Source organism: Danio aesculapii, chromosome 3 (assembly GCF_903798145.1).
Source record: "Danio aesculapii chromosome 3, fDanAes4.1, whole genome shotgun sequence".
Classification (NCBI taxonomy): domain Eukaryota; kingdom Metazoa; phylum Chordata; class Actinopteri; order Cypriniformes; family Danionidae; genus Danio; species Danio aesculapii.
In genome coordinates this window covers 46838259-46864508 of record NC_079437.1, presented here as the reverse complement: position 1 = coordinate 46864508, position 26250 = coordinate 46838259, and the positions used below count along the sequence as shown (strand labels likewise).

At 34.6% G+C, this 26250-nt stretch overlaps 1 protein-coding gene across 5 annotated transcripts in view; it reads left to right on the top strand.

The window, feature by feature from the left end:
• baiap2a (BAR/IMD domain containing adaptor protein 2a) overlaps positions 1-26250 on the top strand; it is a 259055-nt gene that overhangs the window by 151944 nt on the left and 80861 nt on the right. For 4 of the 5 annotated variants that reach the window (XM_056454135.1, XM_056454138.1, XM_056454137.1 and 1 more), the window contains exon 1: positions 24171-24276. The exons of the other annotated variant lie outside the window; for it this stretch is intronic. In XM_056454135.1, the coding sequence (XP_056310110.1) occupies positions 24232-24276 (45 nt within the window). In that variant the 5' untranslated portion in view covers positions 24171-24231. Of the gene's footprint in view, positions 1-24170; positions 24277-26250 lie in introns of those variants that run through there. 5 annotated transcript variants of the gene reach the window in all.

Here is a 26250-nt window from a genome sequence, read left to right as displayed (position 1 = left end):
AGTGTGACCGAATAGGAAAATCAGAAGTCTTACTGTGTTGAGGAAAAAGAACTACAATCCCATGAATTACATTATATATTTGAAATAATATCCCATAATTAACCCCTAAAACATTTTTTTTTTGCAAAATAGATTCATATGTATAGACAAATTTTGAGATTAGACTCGATAACGTCATTCAAAGTGTTTCATGAAAGTAAAATATTTGACTCTGATTGTCCTGCACAGCACCATGGGTAATGTAGTTTATAATAAATTATAAATAAATTAGATGAAAAGATGGTGACAGTTGCAGTGCTCAAAACAGACGGTCTACAAATTGTTAAATGGAATCCAGGGTATCAAGACTTGTATGCCTTGTAAAATATGTAGAAAAAAAAACACACTCGACACATTTACCTGATTCAAAATAAAAAAAATCTACATTTATTTTAGACCTTTATTTGCAATGACAAACTGCGGTTGCTCCCCATCTGTTTCTATTATAAACACAGCACATCTGAGGATACAAAATAATCATATGATGCCACATTGTGCAGCTCTTGCTTGTAATTGTCAGGTGAACAGAACTAATAAGAGATGTGATATGTATTCATGATAAAAAGAAGCAAAAAAGAAAGAAGAAGATGCCTGATGACTTTAAGACACTAAACTGCTATACAGAACTAATGCAATAATATATGATGAATATACAGTATGTAGATATTAGCTCATCCTTAAACTAAGTACTGTACACTGTAAAAAATAAATCTGTAAAATTTACAGTAAAAACACGGCAGCTGTGGTTGCCAGTACTTTACCGTAAAAATACAGTACAAACCATAAAAGTAATTTCTCATTTTTATGGTAAACTATCGTATTTCATTCATTTATAGAGGTAATATGTCTGTATTTTGAATTACCAACGTCTGCACATCTTTTGTTACACAGATAGACTCGCTAACACAGCCATATGCAGTTGGTAATGAGAAAGTTACATAATGAACCAATGCTCATCACAAACAACTTTTCCCACGAGCAGAGAAGTTTATCAGTATTTAGAAGGTGCTCAGTGTCATTCACACACTAAACACCAGCATGGTAACACGCATAAAATTAAAGTCATGACATAAACATTGTTTATCAATATTAGATGTAACATAAATCTCTAATGTACATCACTGATGGGGAAACAACTAAAAAGATCCATAGTAATGTCAACAAAAAGCATAAAAAGTGATGTGCCATGCAAGGAATTCTGGGAAAGTCAATTTACCGCTATTCGCCGTATATATTAAGGAAACATACCATTAACCAGATTACGGATTTTTACTTCAGCATTTTTACAGTTTTTTACCGTTGACATCACGGCTGTTTTTTTACAGTGTAACATCAGTGTTTATATATTCCCAAAGAGTTTAAACACTCTTGGATGTTGAATGAAATTCACAGTAAAAATGACAGGATTTGGTCATGACGATGTTTGTCAGTCACTGAGGGAAAAAATTCAATCTCATTCATGAGAGAGAGCTGGCGACTGGCCAGATTCATTGCAGTCAGTCAGTTAAGTGTTTAATACTCTTGACCAGTGTTGGGAGTAATGCGTTACAAAAGTAATGTATTACAGTAATGTATTACATTTTCCTGTAACGCAGTAGTGTAAGGCATTACTTATACATTTTCAGTAATATTTTACTCGGTACATGTTCAGTAACGCGTGCGTTACAACAAACTTTTCGCCCGCAAGACATTACCAAATAAAAAATACCGCAAGTAAGTTCTATTTTCTGTTCGTGGTTAGTGAATATATACGCGTGTTGTCATTAATATCCCTCTGGCTATTGGAACTTTTTTACTTTGAACGCGGAATGATTTCAGCCTCTGAGCTCGAGGTCCGAGGCTATTGGCTCAGCCCGGTTCACAGTAAGGTCAAGCCCTGACGTGCAGCGGAAGAGCGGCAAAATAGATGAGCAGAAGGCAGTACATTCGCGAGATGGACGTATGTGCATATGGCGTTATTTCACTGACAACAGTCGTAAGCGCAGTTTTACAAGATCGCATTCATGTAGTTCTCTGTTCGTGGACAACTCGACCGCAATTTTTTTCGCAGTCGCATGCACTCAAAACACGGCTGCTCACGTGCGAATGATCTGCTCTGGCTCCGTCAGATGATGCAGACTCGCATTTTGTGCCTCATGTGTCCTCTTCTTTTCGTGCTTTTGCTCTCCAGAGATCCTTCTGTTCAATTGGTTATCCCAAGAATGTTGATATGGTTTATATATTGCTACAGTATTTATTAGCAATACACGAAGCACTAAAAGGTTATGATAAATTCTATAATAAATACTTGTGTTTTGAGTGTTAGATATACTGCCTATATTTTAGGCTAGTATTATTTACAATTTGTTAATGCATGCTTCAGCATACTGTAGTATTAAGAATAGTGAACTGATAAAATGAAATACAAAGTGTAGTTTTACTACAGTAAATTGTGGTGAATTGTAGTATAGTATACCATATATTGGAAAAAAAAAACTACAGCACTGGGTAATTTGTTTATATTACGCTTGTGTTACCATAGAAACTAGTATTAGCACAACTGATTAATTGAAGTACTTTACTGTAGAACTGTTCAAAACACTGTACATGACAGGGAAAATGTCCTCCACAATCTCATCAGCAATGTGGAAGACAACAGAGACGTGTTCAATTTATTTTAGTTGACATGATAAAATGGGATTGATAGTGAGATTTATTTGAGGAGTGAATAGTTCAGTAGGCTATAATACCTCATCAAGTTTTCCCCTATTTTTATCGGTTACATTTCTGCTTGCATTCGTTATATTTTTGTTTAAATGTTGTTTTATTTGATTAGTATGGTGCACCTTTTGGATGTTTAATAAATGTTTTTTTTAAATGTATTCTTTGCATTCAACTTCTTTTCTCTGTGGCTTAAGTGTTTGAAATTGGAAATATTTCATCATATAACAAACAACAAAAAAGGTTATAGTGGATTAGATGAAAAAATTATATGTAAGTCTATTTTAGTGTTTGGTTATTGTTAATAAATAGTGTACAAATATAAATTATATCAAAAAGCATGAAAGGAAGAGGGAACACAAGACACAAATTGTGAGTCTGCATATAATCTCACTGAGCGAGTAGTGTACTGTGAGTGCACAAGAAATTTTGTGCATGAGTAATGCATATTTGAGAGCATGAGAAAATTTGCACGCGAGCAGCATATATATTTGAGAGCTCACAAGCAGTTTTGTCCACAGAGGAAATCGGTGCACGAGCATTATATTGAGAAAGCTATGTTCATCATGCTCACTTTGTGCATGACAGTTTTGTGTTGTGAACCTGAATTTAAAGTAAATAGAATAATGGCAAGATTAAGAAAAAAATGCATCTCGTCATGGCATTGGAGTTTACATATAGGCCTGTTGTGTCTAATATGAAAATAGCCAAGCTATTCACAGATATTGCCAGATAATCACTTTACCTTTACCATACTTTCAACAGACTTTGATCATTTGTGATTCTGGCTCTTTTCCTTTCTTGCATTGTCTTGAGCCTTCACGTTGCCAAATATATATTATATTGTTAGTAGCCTGGATAGGTCACCGTCATTCTGCTACATCATATCGCTTTCTACTGGATGGAAAATGCTCTGCAGTACATTTAGTCATTTTAGAATGTTAAGTTCTAATTCTGTAGTTATTTTGGTGAAAGTAACTAAAAAGTAATATAAGAGTAATGTAACATATTACAATTTTGAGACAGTAATATTGTAAGGTAAGGGATTACTTTTAAATCACAGTAATAAGTAATCTGTAATGTATTACAGTTTGGAAGTAACTTGCACAACACTGCTCTTGACAGGCCATTATCGAGAAACGACTGCCCTCAAAATGGCCCAACTGATCAATTAAAATTAAGCATTTCAAATTAAGAACTCGTTTACACCTGGTCACTTCATCCGTTTGTTTGTTTTCTGTTTGAATAGCTATCTGATTTCTGAAAACCGATTCATTTGACCACATGCATGCATCTTCACTAAACGGATATGATTTTGATCTCCAAATCCTGCACTACAAGTTTGCTGTTTATTCAAACTGCTTATTTAAATTGAGGTGAAATAACACATTTCTTGAGTTTTTTTGGGGGACAAATTAATTGTTCAATCCACTTAAATTTGTTGTGTTAACTTAATCGATTTGTGTTAGGACAACATGAAAGAATTGTGTGGAACCCAGCAGTTTTGACAGTGTATATGCAAATTTTGCTAGATTACACAGACCAAAACATCAGCTACACAACATTTTATTTAATTAATAATATTTAATTATTATTTACAGAAAGGTAAGCTATATATATATATATATATATATATATATATATATATATATATATATATATATATATATATATATATATATATATATATATTAGTTGGCATTCAAATTATTTTATATGCAGGTTGTAAAACAACATTACAAGTCCACAAGGTGGGCTCATCAAGTGAAACATCTGTTTTGTAATAAAAATATGTGCAAGACATCATTCAAAGCTGTAAATGGTTGAAATAATTAGTGTATTACAATCTCTCCCGAAAATGAAACAACATGCCTTTGTAAATGAATTAAATGGTATATTATCACAAAGATAGGCTAGAGCATGCTGCATCTCTGTTGTTAATGCTGCCATCTGATATTAATTTAACAATTTAATTGTATCATTTCACGGTCACAAAAATAAAAAAATAAAAAATAAATAAAAACAAAACTAGGTCATCTGTGGCCTTCCGTTGCTTTGGCATTTGCAATTATATATCTGATGGTCCTAGCCCACCACATGTGCACTCACTTTTTTTTTTTTTTTTTAACTTTTGGGAGTAAAGTTTACATGGGTGGTTTCAACTTTTAGTTGCATTTGGACCTTCCCAGTTTCATATGGAGTGCGTCTCAGATCATCTCCTGAAGTGGTCTAAACCAGTGGCTCCCAAACTTTTTTATAACATCATTATGCAGTGCATCCAGAAAGTATTTAATTCGCTTAATTTTTTTCCTCATTTTTGTTTTTATGTTACAGCCTATTCCAAAATGAATTAAATTAATTTATTTCCTCAAAATTCTACACACAACACCCCATAATGACAATGTGATTTTTTTTTTTTTTTTATTTATTAAAAATGAAAACCTGAAAAATCACATGTGCAGAATTATTCACAGCCTTTGCTCAATACATTGTTGATGCACCTTTGGCAGCAATTACAGCCTCAAGTCATTTTGAGGTATGATGCCACAAGCTTGGCACACCTGTCTTTGGGAATTTTTGCACATTCCTCTTTGCAGTACCTTTCAAGCTCTATCAGGTTGGATGGGAAGCGACGGTGTACAGCCATTTTCAGCTCTCTCTGGAGATGTTCAATAGGATTTAGGTCTGGGCTCTGGCTGGGCCACTCCATTGATGTTTTGGCTGTGTGCATTGGGTCATTCCACTGCTGGAAGATGAACCGTAGCCCCAGTCTGAGGTCAAGAGCACTCTGAAGCAGGTTTTCATTCAGGATGTCTCTGTACATTGCTGCATTCATCTTTCCCTCTACCCTGACTAGTCTTCCTGTTCCTGCTGCTAAAAACATCCCCACAGCATGATGCTGCCACCACCATGCTTCACTGTAGGGATGGTATTAGCCTGGTGATGAGCGGTGCTTGGTTTTGTCCAAATGTAACGCCTGGCATTCACTCCAAAGAGTTTAATTTTAGTCACATCATACCAGAGAATTTAGTTTCTTATGGTCTGAGAGTCCCTCAGATGCCTTTGGCAAATTCCAGGCTAGAAGTGGCTTTCGTCTGGCCACTCTACTGTACAGGCCTGATTGGTGGATTGCTGCACAGATTGTTGTCCTTCTGTAAGGTTCTCGTTTCTCCACAGAAGAATGCTGGAGCTCAGACAGAGTGACCATCGGGTTAATGATCACCTCCCTGAATAAGGCCCTTCTGCCCCGATCACTAAGCTTACACAGCTGGCCAGCTCTAGGAAGAGTGCTGGTGGTTACAAACATATTCCACTATAAATGATGGAGGCCACTGTGCTCATTGGAACTTTCAGAGCAGCAGAAATATTTTCTATAACCTTCTCCAGTCTTGTGCCTCGAGACAATCCTGTCTCGGAGGTCTACAGACAATTCCTTTGTCTTCAGCTTGGTTGTGCTTTGACATGGCACTGTCAGCCCTGGGACCTTATATAGAAAGGTGTATGCCTTTTCAAATCATGTCCAATTAACTGAATTTACCTCAGGTAAACTTTAATTAAGTTGCTAGAAACATCTCAAGAATGATCTGTGGAAACAGAATGTACCTGAGCTCAATTTAGAGTTTCACAGCAAAGGCTGTGAATATTTATGTCCATGTGTTTTTTTTGTTTTGTTTTGTTTTTGTTTTTTTTTTCTTCAGTTTTTTTTATTTTAATAATTTACAACAATTTACAAAAATATGTATTCACATGTCATTATGGGTATTGTGTGTAGAATTTTGAGGAAATAAATTAATTTAGTCAATTTTGGAGTAAGGATGTTAACATAAAAAATGTAAAAACTGAAGCGCTATAATAGTTTCCGGATGCACTGTAACATCAGCATACAAACTTATTATACACAGTTAAATGAAGCATTTCAACTGCAACCTACTGCTAATCCAAGTAATCATATTTCCAGTAATTTAAGTTTGCAGTAAATATAGTAAATTCTACCAGAGAATAGTGTGTAATCAGAGTAAAGGGCTTTGACTATGAAGTCATTTATATGGCTGTTAATTTTCAGAGTAATTTAATGTTAAAATCACATGGACTTACTGCGAAAATATAACCTCATAGTAAAAAAAATATGTGAATTTACATACAGTACATTACTGTTGAAGTAAAAGTAGCGAGTGTTGAGTGTCAAATTTTTTTACCAGTGTACATCTGAAGAAGTTTTCTACTGGGTCCACCTAAAAGGTGAGATGAGCAATCGCTCCCAATTTGCGCCTACTTTCGCCCCACACATGCATTAGAAATAACAAACTTGCGAGGTGTAAGGACGTGATATGTGTAAATTAAGTTAACTTAATCATTTTTACTAATTTAAGTTGATTGAACATAAAACTATTAAATGTCCCCCCCAAAAAATGCGGAAAAATTGTGTTTCAACTTTTTTTTTTTTTTTTTTTTTTTTTTAAAATAAGTAATTTGAACAAGTAGCAAAAGTTATGTTTTGAGGTGTTCACTGGACCTTTTCCCCTTTGCAAAGAAACTTTCCAAGATGTCTGTTCTTACTCATTTTGCTAAGCTTGGTGTTCAATTTTGGCCCTCAAGTGACCGATATGTAACCGATCGAGAATATGGTCATTTTTCAAATCAAAGATTTTTCAAAATAAAAGATCATTCAGACTCAGATAGTAAATAAAACAGAAGCTATTGATGATTTCTTGTGTGCCCCGGCACCGGTCTGTAGCATGGGGGTTGAGGACCAATGATCTAAACCATTGAATTTGTATCAATCTCGAATGTGTTTTGGAGGACATTTACACATATATAACACATCAGACTTGATTTTCACATATGGCTGCATAAAAAAAAAAAAAAAAAAATATATATATATATATATATATATAATATTATAATATCTATTAATATATATATATATATATATATATATATATATATATATATTGTAAATGAACAGTTTTTCATATTTTGTGATTCATGTTTTTTTTTTTTTTTTTTTTTCATTTATTTATACTGTAGAATTGCATCATGGGATCGTGATCTTTCCTTTTTTAAAAAGTGAGGATTATTTAGATTTTTAATAGTGGGATATACTGCCTTGGTTTATTTTGTAAATTATATAAAAGCCTGGTAATAATAACTCCCAGTACTTTTGTTATTTTGCTCACTTAATTCTCTCTTTTTTTCTTATACGAAATAATTTTTTTTTCAAAAGTTACTAAAATGTTTGATTAAAATTTACTTTGTTCATTCACACAGTTGAATTTTTAACATCAAAAGTCAACACAGCAGATATAAAAGTCCCATAATACAATTAATAAACCGTTCTATTAGTAAGCAAATAGGACAAAAAAACAATGAATCACAAAATACAGAACCTGTTAATTAACCTGTTTTTTTTTTTTTTTTACACAATGTGTAGCTCACTGTGAATCATTCATGTGCTAGTTAAAGTTGATAATGTCTGCCGAAAACAGGATCTTCCATTCTCCTTTCACCAAACATGCAACGATGCTCATCACCCTCATGGTAACACTGTCTTTGTAGACACATTCCTGCTGTGCAAGAACTTGGTGGAGCTGCCAAACCTATTTATAGCTATGCAGTCTAGAGATCATACCTCGTGTAGGATGTGCGAAGAGTCATATATCTGGAGATGCTCTGAGCCAAAATGTTACCAGCCTCCAGAATTTGGGCGCGTGCCAGGCTGTGCGGTTGGGGATCTTCTTTTCTACTGCACACATCAGAAGGCATCGCTCCGAGAAGCCCAGACCTTTAGTTGTGCTCCAGACCCTCAGCAAGATGCCTGGCTTTTGAAGGTTTCTTAGCATGCTGACTTTTTGCGAGGCTTTCGCTAACAGTTGCTGACAGAGGAATTACGATGCCTTCCCAGATGTTCTGTGCGAATGCTAGCAGCCGCTGCATGTGTCTGTCACAGAGAATACAATCATGAATTTGGGGAAGTGCACTTTACATGAGGACTACTCTGCTAGATAGTCAATCAGACATAGAGTTGAAGCAGAGATTTGAATGGAGCGCTTTCTGTCTCTGATATTTTGCTTGTTATACTTAAAATGTAAAAATGATTTAACAAAAGCTTGCACATCAATCTCTACTGGGTGCTCAGCCAAACAAATAATATGCAAACATACAATTGAAGTCCAAATTTTGTATATTTTTCCCCAGTTTCTGTTTAACGGAAATACGTTTTTTTCTTCAACACTTTTCTAAACATATTCTAATTACTGTTTATTTTTTAATTTTGCCACGATGGCAATATTTTACTAGATATATTTCAAGATACTAGTATTTAGCTCCTTTTCAAGCTGTTTGGACAGACATATGTGTAGATATAGTGTATAGACCGCCATATTGGGGTGATATAAACACACCCAGTCCTTTTTTTTTTTTCAGTTTAACAATATAAAAACAGTGGACCAATTGGAGCGGTTTTCAGACCAACCGCAACTTGACGTAGGAGTGCGGTCTCTCCGCCCACCGAATTGATTGACAGCTGCGTATTAACATGTCTCAGTAGTAACCTGTATAATCACATCAACAAGACCAGACGTGCGCAAAGCAACCGGGAAATAAAGGTCTGTTCAGTTTGCTAGGATCATCAATCATCATCCAATGTGATCGAGTGAGTTTTTCAAGTTTAAATTGTTTTAAAACAGTGCATGTGTGTAATGAATTACAGCGATTCGCTTCAGCTTTACTTCATCAGCACAGCTGCGTGTTTACATAACAGATATTCTGCAGTAGATATTAACCTGTATCCTGTCACATTTGCGTGCAAAAAGAGCGCAAAGCTAAACGCGTGCGGTGTTGTGTGTGTGTGTATCTGTGTAACCTTGTAACGACATTGTGTGACTCATTGTTGCAACTCAACAAATGCATCAAATACTCATTGGTAAAGATCTTACTGTAGTATTTCTCACAAACGCTACATGAGATCTGCTTCCTTTACGTCTGTCTGTTGTCTGAGGCAGCCAAGGGCAGAGATTGAAGCACACTGACAGGCACGTAGGAACGGTGGGCGGGGACGACTAGACTTAAAGGCCCTGTACACAAAAACAGCAACAAGCTCTTTAGACCTATAAAACACTACTGAAAGCTATAATAAATAATCTGATGGGTGTTTTAAGCTGAAACTTGACAGACACATTCTGGGGACACAAATACTTATATTAAATCTGGAAAAAAGGGGTAACCTAGGTGCCTTTTAAAGTACAATTTAAAGGCTTAACTAGGTTAATTATGCGAGTTAGGTTAATTAGGCAAATCGTCGTATAACAATGGTTTGTTCTGTAGAACATCATAAGAAATTGTTCAAACAGCACATATTTTACCTTTTTTTTTAACAAGATGTGATATGTATGACTTTGGTGTCTCTAGAATGTCTGTAAAGTTTTAGCTCAAAATACCCATCAGATTATTTTATTAATGAATCTGAAAGAATGTCTGTTTGGTGTTATTGGTAGAACTATGTTTTACATAACTTAAGTACCCTGACTATTCCTTGTGGCCGGTTTCCACTGAGTCGTACGGTACGGTTTGGTTCGGTATGCTTTTATGGCTGTTTCCACTGTCAAAAGGTACCTAAAAGCAAACTGTACCATACCGTACCACTTTTTAGGGTACCTAGCAAAGCAAGAGGGAAACTTAAAGGCAGAGCTAGACGCACAGTTAAACGCTATTGGTTTGCAGAGAAACTTCACTCATATACGTGTTTATATATGTTGCATTTATTTATTATTTTTATATAAATGCAGATGTTACAGTAGGCTATTTCGCATAATTGATCTGCAGTTATAATCAAGTCTTTCATAGAAAGGTTAGTAATGAACATTTATACACAAGTATTTATGTGTATAAAGCATCTGTTTTGTGAGAAGTGCTTCTCGTATGATATGTGAACGCCCCATTCAGCTTTACTTTGACATGTTCTTGAGCCAGCATGACGTTGACTGAAACTTTGTCGTACACCACGCCCTCTTTGTACCCTTGGTACCTTTTAGGCAATGGAAATGCAAGCCTGCTAAAGGTGATCTGTACCGACCCGTACCATACTGTACTGTACCAGTCAGTGGAAACCACAAATGTGTTTATTTTTTATTCTATCTACAATTATTTTATTAATATAGCAAAACACTAACTAGATCTCCCGAGTATAGAGCTCAGGAATCTACATCACTAGCCTCTCCTCAATCTTTAAAAGTCTTCGTAGTCATCTTAACAGCACAATTACTGCTGTTACCTCAATACTGCTGTGGAAAACCCGCCTATGCTTTCATTTGATTGGAGAATGAAAAAAGATGCAACTGACTTGGCTCACTATTTCCACTCAGATATTACGTGTTTGGGGCAAAATTGTGAGGCACAGCTGGTGATTTAAAATACGAGGCGTGCACGGTGCATAAGCGGTGTACAAAACGCTCACAGACATTAGTAAACCATTTAAATAAACTCATCTTAATGCAAAACACGTGTTCAGTGTGATCAAGGCCTAATAGTTAAATTGACCACATAGACATTTCAGCGTCTGCTACTTATTCCAGTGCCTTTAAAAACGTGTGCTTCTGTTGCCTAACAACTTTCTTCTAACAAAACAATAACTATCTGATAGCAAAAACACGATTTCAGACATGTCTTTTAAACTCTTATACACAACATTTTCACTGCGGTGTCAAAAGTGCTTGCCAGACAAAGTCGTGTGAACTTTTCCGGGCTGTCTAGTAACTCGTACACAATTACAGTGGTCCTTTGTTATTTGTGGAAATTGCGTTCTAAAAATAACCCACAATAGGTGAAATTCGACAACTATTTTAGATGTTTTAAGGCTGTAAAACTCCTCACTACACACTATATACAGTTTTCTCAGACAGGGATTAACATATCCACACTTCTCTCTCGTTTAAACACTTTCAAAGTTCAAACTTTATGTAAAAAAGTAAGTCCATTATTATAGAATGAAACCAAAGATCAAAACCTTTTGTCAGGTGCAAACATTCATCACTGACAGAAAAATTTTATAAAGCTTTTGTGCGGATAATGTTGGCATCCAGCGTAAAGTGGATTTTCCTGCATTCACTGATCCACAAAGCTAAAGCAGACTCCATCCTTAAGGGGGTCGCACACCGAATGGGGCGCGCACATGACAGTTGGAACTAAAACACCAGATGCACACATTCACATGTTATTTAAAATGAAATCATTCAAATGGCGTAAGAAATAAGAACTGTGTCCTGAGTCGTAGCTGGGTACTGCAGACAGCTGGTGACTTGCGGTGCCTATGTGCGTACCCTGATAGAAAACTGTTTACTATTCTAAAATGCATGGCACTGCGTGGCGTGGCGCATCCGGTGTGCGGCCCCCTTTACTATGGTTTCGCTGTGGACAGATACAATCCATTTTGCATCCTTGTTGGAACTCTAGAGATTAAAGATTTAAGTTCATTTGGCAAGCTAAATGCATACTGTACAGGAGACACGGAGGAGATTGACTGACAATTATAGCCAATCAGGATGCAGAATGCGCTGTAAAAAAACACTGTATAGGCTATATTACAAAAAAAATAGTGCATATATAGGGTAGTGACTTCAAAAATATGATGACAGACAATTAAAGCTTACTCATAAAATCTCAACAGAAACGTTGAATATAGATATGACGTGGGAAATATTCAATCCGTTGTAAAATGAAATGCTTTAAAACATAACCGTAGGTCATAATGAGTCACTAGAACAAACAAATTAAGTGTTTATTTGTTGTTTTGTTATATGAGGAAACTCTCCACAACACAGTGTGATATAACTAAGCACTTTGCGATTCACCAGATGCACCATGGGATGCGTGTTATTGTCAGTTGCAGCACCGTGGGGAGTGATGTAATTTGCAAAGCAGCTGATCCATTAATGTTTAGCTGATCCTCGAAGTCCTCCATTTTGTTCTTGAGTGTGGGTTTGGCTGGAATCCGCAGCGTTTCGAGTGTTCCTGATTCCCTGCAGCGACGCACACTTGACCATTGTCAGTGATTCACTCGTCCTCCTCCTCCTCCCAGACTGGTTGGGCCTGTCAGGTTTGCCTGCGGCGGCCTGCGCTTCTTTCACAGGCGGTGACGAAACTCCTGCACTTCAGATGTACTGAACTCATGTTTGCATATAGAGGTGAGATCAGGACAGGAAGTACAGGGACCTTGATTTGACTAGTGTTTTTTTTTTTTTTTTTACAAGCATATTTCTGTCCAAGTACAGACATGCAAGACTGCAGGTGCAGATTTTCCCAAGAGAACCTGTTCTGCTGACTGACAAGTGTCTATTGTTCACTGCACTTCTTGGAGATTGTGAGGAAGAAATGAAAATATTAGTAGTTGTCGCTTTACTACTTTAATTCACTTCTTGTTTGTTTTCAATTGATAAGAACATTTATCGTTGTGGCAGAGTTTTGAGTTTCCCAATAATAATTTTCTGAATGTAAAATATTTGTAGGATCTTTTGTTCACATAATAACATTCTCAGTAGTAATAATAATAATAATAAAATATAATAATAATAATAATAATAATAATAAGTATATGTATATGAATATAATAAATTACATTAATATTATTATTAATAATAGTAATAATAATAATAATAATAATAATAATAATAATAATATTTATATGTAGATGTATATAATAAATTACATTAATAATAATAATAATAATAATAATAATTGGCGACGCAGTGGCACAGTAGGTAGTGCTGTCGCCTCACAGCAAGAAGGTCACTGGTTCGAACCTCGGCTGTGTCAGTTGGCGTTTCTGTGTGGAGTTTGCATGTTCTCCCTGTGTCCATGTGGGTTTCCTCTGGGTGCTCCGGTTTCCACCACAGTCCAAAGACATGTGGTACAGGTGAACTGAGTTGGCTAAATTGTCCGTACTGTAGTGTATGTCTGTGTGTGAATAAGTGTGTATGTTTTCCCAGTGATGGGTTGCAGCTGGAAGGGCATCCGCATCATAAAACAAATGCTGGATAAGTTGACTTCATTCCGCTGTGGCGACCCGATTAATAAATAAGGGACTAAGCCAAAAAGAAAATGAATGAATGAAAAAAAAAAAAAAAATAATAATAATAATAATAATAATAATAATATGTAAATGTAACTGTATATGAATATAATAAATTACATTAAATAATTATGAACACTAATAATAATAATAATAATAATAATAATCAAAATAATAATAATAATAATAATAATAATAATAATAATTATATATTATTATCATTATTATTATTATTATTATTATTAATATTATTATTATTATTATTATTATTATTTACATATTTATTATTATTATTATTATTATTATTATTATTATTATTATTATTATTTACATATTTATTATTTGGTTATGCGTGGTGTGTGTGTGTGTGCATGTGTGATTTCTGTTGATAGGTCATCCTTGAAAATCAAATGTCTTTAAAATAAAAATCATATTCAAATTATTATTTGAAATTCTAAATTGGCCGTTGTTTTCAATAAGAGTTATACTAGTGTGTGCACATGCGTGTGTGCATATCTGTGTTGCAGTGTGTCTGTCTGCAGTGCCCATACCTGTTTTGCGGTCTGCCAGTCCTGCATCAACAGGAATGCAGACGTCACAGTTGTGTTTTAAAGAGCTGAACATGTGTACACACACACACACACACCACCACAAAATAGCTCCTGTCAGAAATGTCCAGGATGAGACATGCTTTCACTGCAAAATAAAACAAAACAGCAACACTACACCCCTACACCAGCATACCACATCAAAGGCCTCATATCAGATATATTGTTTCAAATATAGACAATATTCTGCTGACATTTATTAATTTGATAACAGCTACACTCTTAGTTTCCTTTGATTCCGAGCTGAACAGAATCTGAGTTTCTGCTCAGAGCTGCTTACAAAGTGAATAAATGATCTGAAGGTTGATATCAGTCAGTCAGGGGCATTTGGTTGTGTCCATATTTTTTAATAAGAAAGCTATGTGTCTAGATGTACAGCATTTTGAGTTTTAAGAGTGATCTTTAAATGCTGTAGTTGAACTTCTACATCATTATTTAGCAATGAATGAACGAACAAAGGAATATATAAATGAATAAATTATCTGAATGAGTGAGTGATTGAATGATCTATCTATTAATCTATCCATCTTATCTGTCTATTATACATAATGCCATTTCATAAGGGTTAATTCAAATTTAGTCAATATATACCCACAGGCTACTCCCTAATTTGTTTTAGCTGTCTCTGCCTCCTTGTTATCTTATTAACTTATTATTATCATTATCTATGAGCCCATTTATTTCAGTCTTGGTTTGTTTGTTGTTGTTAGCTCTTCCTTTTTCTGTCACATTTCCCCTTCTTGTTCTTTGGGTTTAATAATAAACTTTACTGCAGTTTGATTCACTCCCCCCATCTTTGCCTTACCTCCACCATGTTGTATGCACCATTGTATCAGCTATATTTGATATTTATTGTCCCAAATTGGATTAATTTAAAGCGCCAAATCACAAAAATGTGAGAGGCCAATGCTGATAGCTTAATAATTAGTCTACAGAGTTATTATAAAGTCAATGAGTTGAACAAATGTTGAATAATCCAGCATTTTTGGGTTTTTTTTTGTTGTTGTTTTGAGAAAAGTAATAATAATAATAATCATACATTTATTTTATATATCACCTATATTGCTCAAGGAACCTCCAGCCGTCAATTAGCTTTATTTATTTATTTATTTATTTATTTATTTATTTATTTATTTATAAATAGTTTCATCTTGAAAATCAATGTAATCTACCGCAACATTCCAAAAACAAATAATTAAACAAAAAAATAAATAAATAAATATAAACCAATGCAACATTCCAAAAACAAACAAATGAACACATAAATAAAGTAAATACACAGGCAAAAGAAACAAACAAACATATAAATAAACTAACAAAATAAATAAATATAACCCAATGCAACATTCCAAAAATAAATAAAAGAATAAATAAATATATAAACAAAGGAAATACACCATCAAAACTAACAAACAAAATAAATAAATAAACGCAATGCAACATTCCAAAAACAAATAAATAAATAAATAAATAAATAAATATATAGACAAAGCAAATACACCAGCAAAACAAACAAACAAACATATAAACAAACAAACAAAATAAATAATTATAGCCCAGTGCAACATTCTAAAAACAAATAAATGAATAAATATATAGACAAAGCAAATACACCAGCAAAACAAACAAACAAACATATAAACAAACTAACAAAATAAATAATTATATTATTTGCAACGTTCCAAAAACAAATATATATATATATATATATATATATATATATATATATATATATATATATATATATATATATATATATATATATATATACACCAGCAAATCAAACAAATAAATAAACTAACAAAATAAATAAATATAAACCCAATGTAACATTCCAAAAACAAATAAATGAATAAATAAATATATAAGCATACAAATAGAGTAAATACATCAGCCAAATAAATAAACTAACAAAATAAATAAATATAACCAAATGCAACATTCCCAAAAAATAAAAGAATAAATATAAAGACACACCAGCAAAACAAGCAAATAAAAAATACATTTTTTTCTGTGTGTGTGTGTGTTATTTTATGCATATGAAATTGAAAACAGCATGTATTAAATTAGATTTATAAAATATATACATTGTGGATACAGTAAGCATGCATACTAACAGTTTAACCAACAATTAAACATATACTAATTTATCAGATGACCTGCATGTTTTGTGAGTTAATTGAGATGTCAATTATTTAAAGTTGTGTGTGAACTGTGTGTGTGCATAATGAGATTGAGTGCTGTAGTGTCTGTCTGTGTGTGTGTGCTGATGTCAAGTTGTAGTGCTGCATTGGTTACCTGTCCATAATGATCAGTCAGGAGGTCAGCCTGGTTAAGCGGTTAAGCTGGTTGAGCTGTCCTACTGTGTGCCTGCAGACTAATGAGTGAGTCTGATTTGTCTTCATTTTGCACTAAATGCCTGTTTAATCAGACCCCTGATTGACTGCATGTAACGTTGGCGTGTTTCAGCTTGATTAATTGCAATCAAGCCATTGAAGTCATTCTGATTATTATTTAGAAAATCACTGAATAATTGAGTCAAAATAGTGCATTGCTTTTATTTTTCTTATCGTTGAAGTGTTTATTTATTTATTTATTTATTTATTTATTTATTTGTAAGTTGGTGTTTTTTATCTTGAAATCAAAATCATTTAATGCAACATTCCACATAAACCAGCAAAATAAATAAACCAGTAAATCAAACAAGCAAATAAATAAATAAAGAAATAAATAAATGAAAGCAAATAAATGAATAAACAGTTCAGGTCAGTGTTTAATATTCACTGCTGAGAGTTCAAACACTGAAGAGTAATCCATCGATGCGCAGCTCTACAAGTCCTGAACCATGCAAGCCAGAGGCGACAGCGGCGAGGAAAAAACTTCACCAATTGGTGAAAGTGAAGGATAAAAAAAAAACTTGAGAAACCAGGCTCAGTTGGGCATGACCATTTCTCCTATGGCCAAACGTCTTGTGCAGAGTTGCAGTCTAGGCACCGGAGGCTGGAGAACGCTGGACATCAGGGAAGACTCTGCTGTCCCTGGAGTGTCACAGGAATCAGACGCAGGCTCTCTACCTTCATGACCACCACAGCAGCTGCTCAGGATATGGCCTGATCCAGGATTTTGGAAACCTTAGGATCATCTCTTCGCAGGTCTTGGATCGCATCAGTGGCCTGCATAATCTCTGGGGGCCTCGCAATGAGTATCCCCAGGTCGAAATAGAGAATAAAGAGAATAATTAGTGTAGCTGCTGTTCATAGTGTATATAAACGAGATGCATGGAGCACATTCATGTATCATACCGTTATGTGATGCACTGAGTGTATGCTTTGCTAAAAAGATAGGTCTTTAATGTAGTTTTGAGCTGCGCGAGTGTGTCTGAGCCTCTGACATTATCAGGAAGGCTATTCCAGAGTTTAGGAGCCATAAATGAGAAGGCTCGACCTCCTTTACTCGACTTTGCTATTATAGGTACTACTAGAAGCCCTGATTTTTGAGATCTTAAAGAGCGGGTTGGATTATAGCGAGACAGGAGGTTGGTTAGATAAACAGGAGCTAGATTATTTAAAGCTTTAAAGGTAAGATGTAATATTTTAAAATCAATACAAAACTTAACAGGCATCCAGTGTAAGGAGGATAAAATTGGGGTGATATGATCAAATTTTCTAGAGCAGGTAAGAACTCTGGCAGCTGTATTTTGTACTAGCTGATGTTTGCTTATAGAGGATGCTGGGCAACCAGCGAACAGAGCATTACAATAATCCCGCCGAGTCATAAAACCATGAACTAGCTTTTCTGCTTCTGAGATGGAGAGCATACTTCGTAACTTAGCAATATTTCTCAGATGAAAGAAAGCAGTCATCTTAATAAATAAATAGACCAACCAACCGAACAAACAAACAAATAAATGAATAAAATATCAATATATAGACCAGCAAAAACAAACAAAAAAAAGCCAAATAAATCAATCAAACAAACAAGCAAATAAATAAAAAAAGAAACAAACAAGTAAAATGAACAAACCAGCAAAATAAGCAAATAAAAAAACTAACAAAAACAAGCAAACAAACAAATACATGAATAAATTACCAATACATAAGCAAAATAAACCAGCAACAAACAAGCAAGCAAATAAATACATAAACAAACAAACATGTAAAATAAATAAACCAGCAACAAACAAACAAGCAAATAAATAAACAAGCAAACAAACAAGTAAAATGAATAAACCAGCAAAACAAACAAACAAGTAAAATAAATAAACCAACAAAGCAAATAAATAAACCAACAAAAACAAGCAAACAAACAAATACATGAATAAATAAATTACCAATACATAAACAATCAAAATAAACCAGCAACAAACAAACAGCAAATAATTAAATAAACAAACAACAAACAATTAAAATAAATAAACCAACAAAACAAGCAAATAAATAAATAAACGATCCAGCAAAAACAAGCAAGCAAACAAATAAATAAATACATAAACAAGCAAGCAAATAAATAAATAAATAAACCAACAAAAACAAACAAACAAACAAAATACATTGATAAATAAATTATCAATACAAAAACAAGCTAAATAAATAAACCAGCAACAAACAAGCAAACAAACAAACTAAATAAATAAACCAGCAAAACAAGCAAATAAATAAATAAACCAACAAAACATACAAACAAATACATGAATAAATAATCAATACATAAACAAGCAAACAAGCTAAATAAATGAGTCAGCAAAAACAACCAAGCAAATAAATTAACAATCAAATAAATTAACCAGCAAAACAAGCAAATAAAAATAAAAAACCCAGCAAACCAAACAAATAAATGATCAATACATAAAGCAAAATGATGATGGATGGATGGATAGATAATTCTCCTAATATATCAGATAATTTTTAAGACAACGCCAGATTAGTCCAGGTTGTGAAATGTCAGGTGGCACAATTACCACACCAATATGAAAGATATAAAATAAATGAAGCAAGTACTTGGTTAGCAAGAACTAATAGTGAAGGATAACACAGCAGCATTTATTCGTGTGGAATTCTGCATATACTGTTATGTTTAATTGTTTTATTAGTTCACTCACCATTATTAAAAATGCTGTAAAACGAATCATTGTTAGGCAACGATGTTACCTAATGTTAGGTTGAAATACTGTAGAAACATGTTGCCCACCATTTGATTAGATGAACAGATGAACAGATAAAAAGCATCGCACATCAACCGCCCACATAGTTACCGCTTTCACTCTTGTGATTTTCTATTTCTCTAAATTGGTTATCACTCTTACAGTAATGCCTCCAATGATGGGAGAGTATGAATTATATACAGAATAAAAGCAAATGAAGGAGTGAATGACCAGAATGCTCTTATTAAAGTAGGCTTGTGTTCCCTTTATTCTGAGTCCAGACACTTTGTGCTCCTGTGTTATGCAGCTTTGTCCCTGTGGAATTGCTGGACTGATTAAGTGTCAACTGTGAGTTTGTCTTGCAGGTTTAAATGTGAAATGAGGAGAAGAAGAGAGGCTAAGTAAGATTGCTTGTTTAGTGTTCCAGTTAGTGTTGTGTTGACTGAAGCTTTAAAAGGTGCTTCACAAAATGAGAGATTGTGAAAAATCTTCATGTTGCTCTTTACCGAATTACCGAAAATTTTGGATAACCTTGGGTTACTAATTCCAATGGGTTACCAATGCCAATGGGTTACCAAATGACAAATAAGTGGTTTCATTTAAAACTGAACATGTCAGGCTTTTTGCAGGTACGTCTCTCATGTCTGTGAAGCAAATATTTAAGGAGATTCAGTTGTTTTTTGTTTTTTTATCTACACATTTGCCAGTCATGTTGACAGAAAACTCAGAAAGAGAAAGCACTCCCTGTCTGTTTTTACTAATGTTACAAAAACATATTGTGTTGTTGTAAGTATGAATATATACAAAAATAAAATAGTCCCTTTACAGTTTTTAAATCTCTGTTTGTCTTCTAAATATAATAAAAAAAAGACGAATATTTTTAAAGTAGTATTTTTTTTAAAGAGCTTTATTTGCCAGAACTTTTTTTTGGACAAAATCTGATTTGTGTGTGTGTGTGAAAAAGAGTAAGTGCAAATAATGGGAGATAGAAAAACTTTTGCCAAATAAACTGCTGTCTTCATTATGCTTTGTTTACTGTTGGTTGCTACACTTACTGGGCACTTTATTAGGTACATTACTAGTAGGTATTACTAGTACCAGGTTGGACCGCATTTTTCCTTCAGAATTGCCTTAATCCTTTGGCATAGATTTAACAAGGTACTGGAAATATTCCTCAGAAATTTTGGTCCATATTGACATGATAGCATCACACAGATGCTACAGATTTGTCGGCTGCAAATCTCCCGTTCCTCCACATGCCAAAGGTTCTTTAGTGGGGTGAAATCTGGTGACTGTGGAGGCCATTTGAGTACAATGAACTCATTGTCATGTTTAAGAAACCAGTCTGAGATGATTCAAGATTTTTGACATGGCGCGTTATCTTGCTGGAAGTAGCCATGAGAAGATGGGGTACACTGTGATCATAAAGGGATGGACATAGTCAGCAACAATACTCAGGTAGGCTGTGGCGTGGACACGATGCTCAATTGGCACTAATGGACCTAAAGTGTGTCAAGAAAATATCCCCCACTCCATTACACCACCAACCTGAACCATTGATACAAGGCAGGATGGATCTATACTTTCATGTTAACGCCTAATTTTGACCCTACCATCTGAATGTTGCAGCAAAAATTGAGACTCATCAGACCAGGCAACGCTTTTCCAATCTTCTGTGTTTAATTTTGGTGAGCCTGTGTGAATTGTACCCTCAGTTTCCTGTTTTTAACTTAAAAGGAGTGACACTCGATGTGGTCTTCTGCTGCTGTTGTGTGTTCAGAGATGTTCTTTTGCATACCCCGGTTATAACGAGTGGTTATTTGAGTTACTGTTGCTTTTTATCAGTTTGAACCAGTCTGGCCATTCACACTCTGTGGTCTTCTGCTGCTATTGTGTGTTCAGAGATGCTCTTCTGCGTACCCTGGTTATAACGAGTGGTTATTTGAGTTACTGTTGCCTTTTTATCAGTTTGAACCAGTCTGGCCATCTCCTCTGACCTCTGGCATCAACAAGGCATTTGCGCCCACAGAACTGCTGCTCTCTGGATAATTTTTCTTTTTGTACCATTTTCTGTAAACCCAAGAGATGGTTTTGCATGAAAATCCCAGGAGATCAGCAGTTTCTGAAATATCAAAAACATTCCCCATTCAAAGTCACTTAAATCACCTTTCTTCCAACTACAGTAGATTGTCTTGACCATGTCTACATGGCTAAATGCATTGAGTTGCTGGCATGTGATTGGCTGATTAGAAATTTACGATAATGAGCAGTTGGACAGGTGTACCTAATAAAGTGGCCGGTGAGTGTAGGTTACCAATACTAGTCATCCACTCTAACAACTTGATGAAAATGCACCTAATTCATATTTTCGGGGAATTTTTTTATTAAATTTTTTTCTATCTCTTCACGTTATGATGGAAATGCAGCTAATGCCAAACTCTGAACCAGTTATCAACTTTCTCAGAATAATCAGCTGTCCAATAATCCTTACCTAGAGCTCTTCAATATCATATATGGTGTGAACAAATGTGCCGGGATCTGATGTGTGTTGTTTCACTGGACTGTCTAGTGTTCAGTAGTGTGAAGTGTTATGGATCTACTCTGCCCCTGTGCTTTGAGACTCTTCCTGTACCATCATGCTTGAGTTAAGGGCGGTTTCGCTGTTGTCCTCCATTGCTGTGTGTTTTTTTCACAGTGTCTCACCGGGTCTCCTTTGTGCTCTGCTCACTGTCTGTTCCTTTCTTCACAATGCATTGCATATTCAGAAGCAGCAGCATGTAGGTATAAGAAAACAACACAAACTTCCACCAGCTGCATGGCCTCACTTTGGTTTATTTCCTCCCTCTTTTTTTTCAGTTTTCTTTACACTTTGCATTGATTTCTGACAGTCAGCCTGCAGAAGAAACACTGGAGAGAAGACTCTTCTGATTTACAGTCATGTTAAGCGAGAGGTTTTGGGTTTGTTTAAAGTGCCCCTGTTTTGCTTTATGGCATATTAGCTTTCTATGCTTTCTAAAATTAAAGTGTCAAAAGATCAAATTAAGATCAAAGTGTGGCAATTTTGAACCGCCTGAAGTCCTACCGAGTCCTAAATACTTTATTTCAGTCTTATTTTCTAGACAAACCTTTATACCATAGGTTTCTAGCAAATCTGCATACTTTTAATATCAGTTTATGGTCTTCATTGGCTTTACAATTTGCTTTGTGTGGGCAAAAAACAGTGTCGGGTGTAATTAACAAAGTAATCAGTTACTGTAACTGGATTACATTTCCCCAAACAAAGGGATTACTTCATTTGTTTTGTTACTTATAATGTACTGTCCCTGAATAGTGCAAATAAATTAAACAGCTGTAGATTAATCATTCGAAGCAGAGTAGCAAAATACAAATATATTCAGCTAACAAGGGTTACATTTATTAAGACAATTTCACACATGTATGAAAACAATGATTTGAGTCTGAAATTAATGAGAGTATTGTACATATAAAGCAAGTGTGAAATTGTCTTAATAAATGTAACCTTTGTTAGCTGAATATATTTGTATTTTAAAAAGCAAGATGGAGAACTTTCATTCTAAAACATCATTAAAACAAAAACACGCTACTGTAAATGCCACCTAAAACTCAAATTGATATGGAAAAATTTAGGCCATTGTTATCATTTGTATCAGATACTTGTGATGTTGAAAAAGTTGAAATTCAGGTAATAGTTATGAGTGTTAAATTTAAACATGGTGTTATCAGTCAACCAATCACAGAAGACAGGTTCGATCATCTGCCCAATCAGAGAAGATTGTCAGAAAGTCAGTGTTTTCAAATGTCCAAAACTAAATTAAAAACCTGTGAAAATATAATAGGGGCACTTTAAAAGAAAAAAACATACTCAAAAATGTAAATTTTGTCATCATTTTGTGATAATCTAACTTAATGTGAACTCATATGTAGTTACTGTTTCCTGTGGAATATATGCACAAAAATACAATTTAGAATTATATATTTTTAGAAAAAGTTTTTGTTGCACTTCTGTTGTGCACGATTCACATAAATTCATAAGCAGTCCATGTGGCACAAATGAAGCATAAATAAAAGATTTTTCAAACACATTTCATCCCTTTGTTGAGTGAAAATGATATCAGAGAACTTAGTGTGCATATAAAATCATTTCAGCACCTAGCTCTAATTAAAATCAGATGATATCTTTCCACAGACACATAATGACATATGATGAACTCAAAATAATGACGAAACTTCCATTTTTCTCAGTGAAATCAGTATTTTAACCCTGTTTTGCAATGTTTTGCGTTTTTTGCTCATGATCTGAGTGAGTTTGTTCTCCATCCGTTCATTCCACTGTTCATTTCTGTGTTTGGTGTCTTTGAGCGTGTCATTGTCTCTGTGTTTGCCCTTCTGTAGTGTGTGTGCGTGTGTGCGTGTGTGCGTGTGTGCGTGTGTGTGTGTGTGTATGTTCAGTGTGATGGCATGGTTGTAATGCACGCTGGGATTTCTCTGTCCTCTCTTTCCTACTTTCTTTCTATTTCCTGCTCCACCCAAACTCGATCTGTCTCTTTAGTCTCACTTACATTTGTTCTCACTTGAGTCACATGATCATGAGGTCATTTCCTGTTTTCCGCTGTTTTAACTGACATGTGTCCTTCTTCTCCGCAGGGGATGTGCTTTTCCAGATGGCCGAGGTTCACCGGCAGATTCAAGTGCAGTTAGAGGATATGGTGTGTTTTTTTAACATCCTACATTTTGCCTCTTTATGAAGGGATTTGTTTAAGATGAATTGGATTTTTAATGAGTTTTCCATATATGTTTGCTTATTAAAGATGAGTCAAATCTAGTTTGTTAAATTGTAAAGCTCTGTTTACATCGAGTTGCACCCATGTGAGTTTGCATTGAAAATTCTGTTCAAATAATAAAGAAATTTATTAATTAATTAATGTACTGCTAATAAAAGCACAATCTTCCACCCTCGTGCTCTTGGAGGCCAGTTTAGTTCCGTTTACTTCCAATTAGCACAACATAATCTTTAAATGGGTCATGAACTGTCTTTTTAAATAGTTTTTGCTGTTCTCTGAGGTCCACTCAAAATGCTATCAAGGTTTTTTACACACAAAATCATCGTAATTTCACAGTAATAGACTATTTTCTTTGTCTTTTTGACAACCCTCATTAGAACACACAGCTTAATAGGTGTGATAAACTGTGGACTCTGAATTAGACACCTACTTGTATGATTTGCTGTCAGTTTTGCACGTTTAAAGGGCACCTACTTTACCCCTTTTTCCAGATTAAGATAAGTTTTTTTTTGTGTCTCCAGTATGTGTCCATACAGTTCCAACTCAAAACACCCATCAGATAATTTATTATACTTTTCAGTATATTCAAATTTTCTGTTCTGAACACAATGTAGCTGTTTTTGTAGCCTGTGGCTTTAATGCTTGTTCTCCCTGCCAACCATTCCCACGTGCTGGTAGAGTGTGTCTCAATCTCCAACTGTGTCGGATAAGCAGCACAATGACAGACAGGAAGCAAGCAGATCTCACGTGAAATTTGAAGGAAATACTACAGAAAGAACTTCCCCAATGATTATTATTTGTTGTGGGTTTAATTCAAGCCTTTCTGCAACGATGAGTCACACACAATGTCATTACACAGTTTACGCACAGAAACAGACACTCACAGCGTGTGCATTTAACTGTGCACTGTTTTTTCACGACAAATGTGACAGGATACACCAATTATATCCACTGCTGTATGGATATGTTATGTTATTTGTACAAAATAAACCTGATCTAACGTCCACAAACCAGGATTGAAGCGTCTTCTTTATAATTGGACTGACACGGGGCTGTGATAATGTAAAGACGGAAAATCGCTGTAATTTATTACAAACATGCACTGTTTTAAAAACATTTTAAACTTGTAAAACTCATTCTTGATCACATTTGATGATGATTGACGATCACAGAGAGCTCAGCAGATCTTGTAATCCCAGTTCCTTTGCATACGTCCTGTCTTGTTGTGAATATGATTATACATTAGTATGGAGTGATGTTAATATGCGGCTGTCAAACCTCAAAAATGTTTTTTTTTGCGGTGGACCTAAAATGGGAGGGATTCAGATCTATTTTAACTTCAGGAAAAAAAAAATGTCTTTATTTCACCCCAATATGACTGTGGACAAACTATACCTAACACAGTTCTGCCCAAACAGCTCCCAAAAGATGATTTTCATCATAGGTGCTCTTTAAACATTAACAAGGTTTTTTTTTCAACTGTCTTTGTTTTTTAGGAACTTTTAACATGTATTAAAGAAAACAAAGTGACACACAATTAAATACAATTAAATAAATACATGTACAACACATTCAATATAAAGTTATCAAAACAATGGTATATTATCAGCAGTTGATGCAAGAGACAAGTTATATGGGCAGAAGATTCGTATCAGCTTTCTTCAGAAATCCTACAAAAGGATTTCATATTTTGAGTTTTCTCTTAATATATACGTATATTTTACAATGCCAAGTAATAAGACAATTCTTTTAACCATTGTTTAAAGGAGGGCTTTCTGTATGTTTCCAACGTTGTTTAACCATTAAAAATATAGGTGTATGTTATAAAAACGTAGAAACTCAAAATTATGTGATGAGCCATTTTTGTCAGATCTAATAGTCTGAACATGATCATATTTC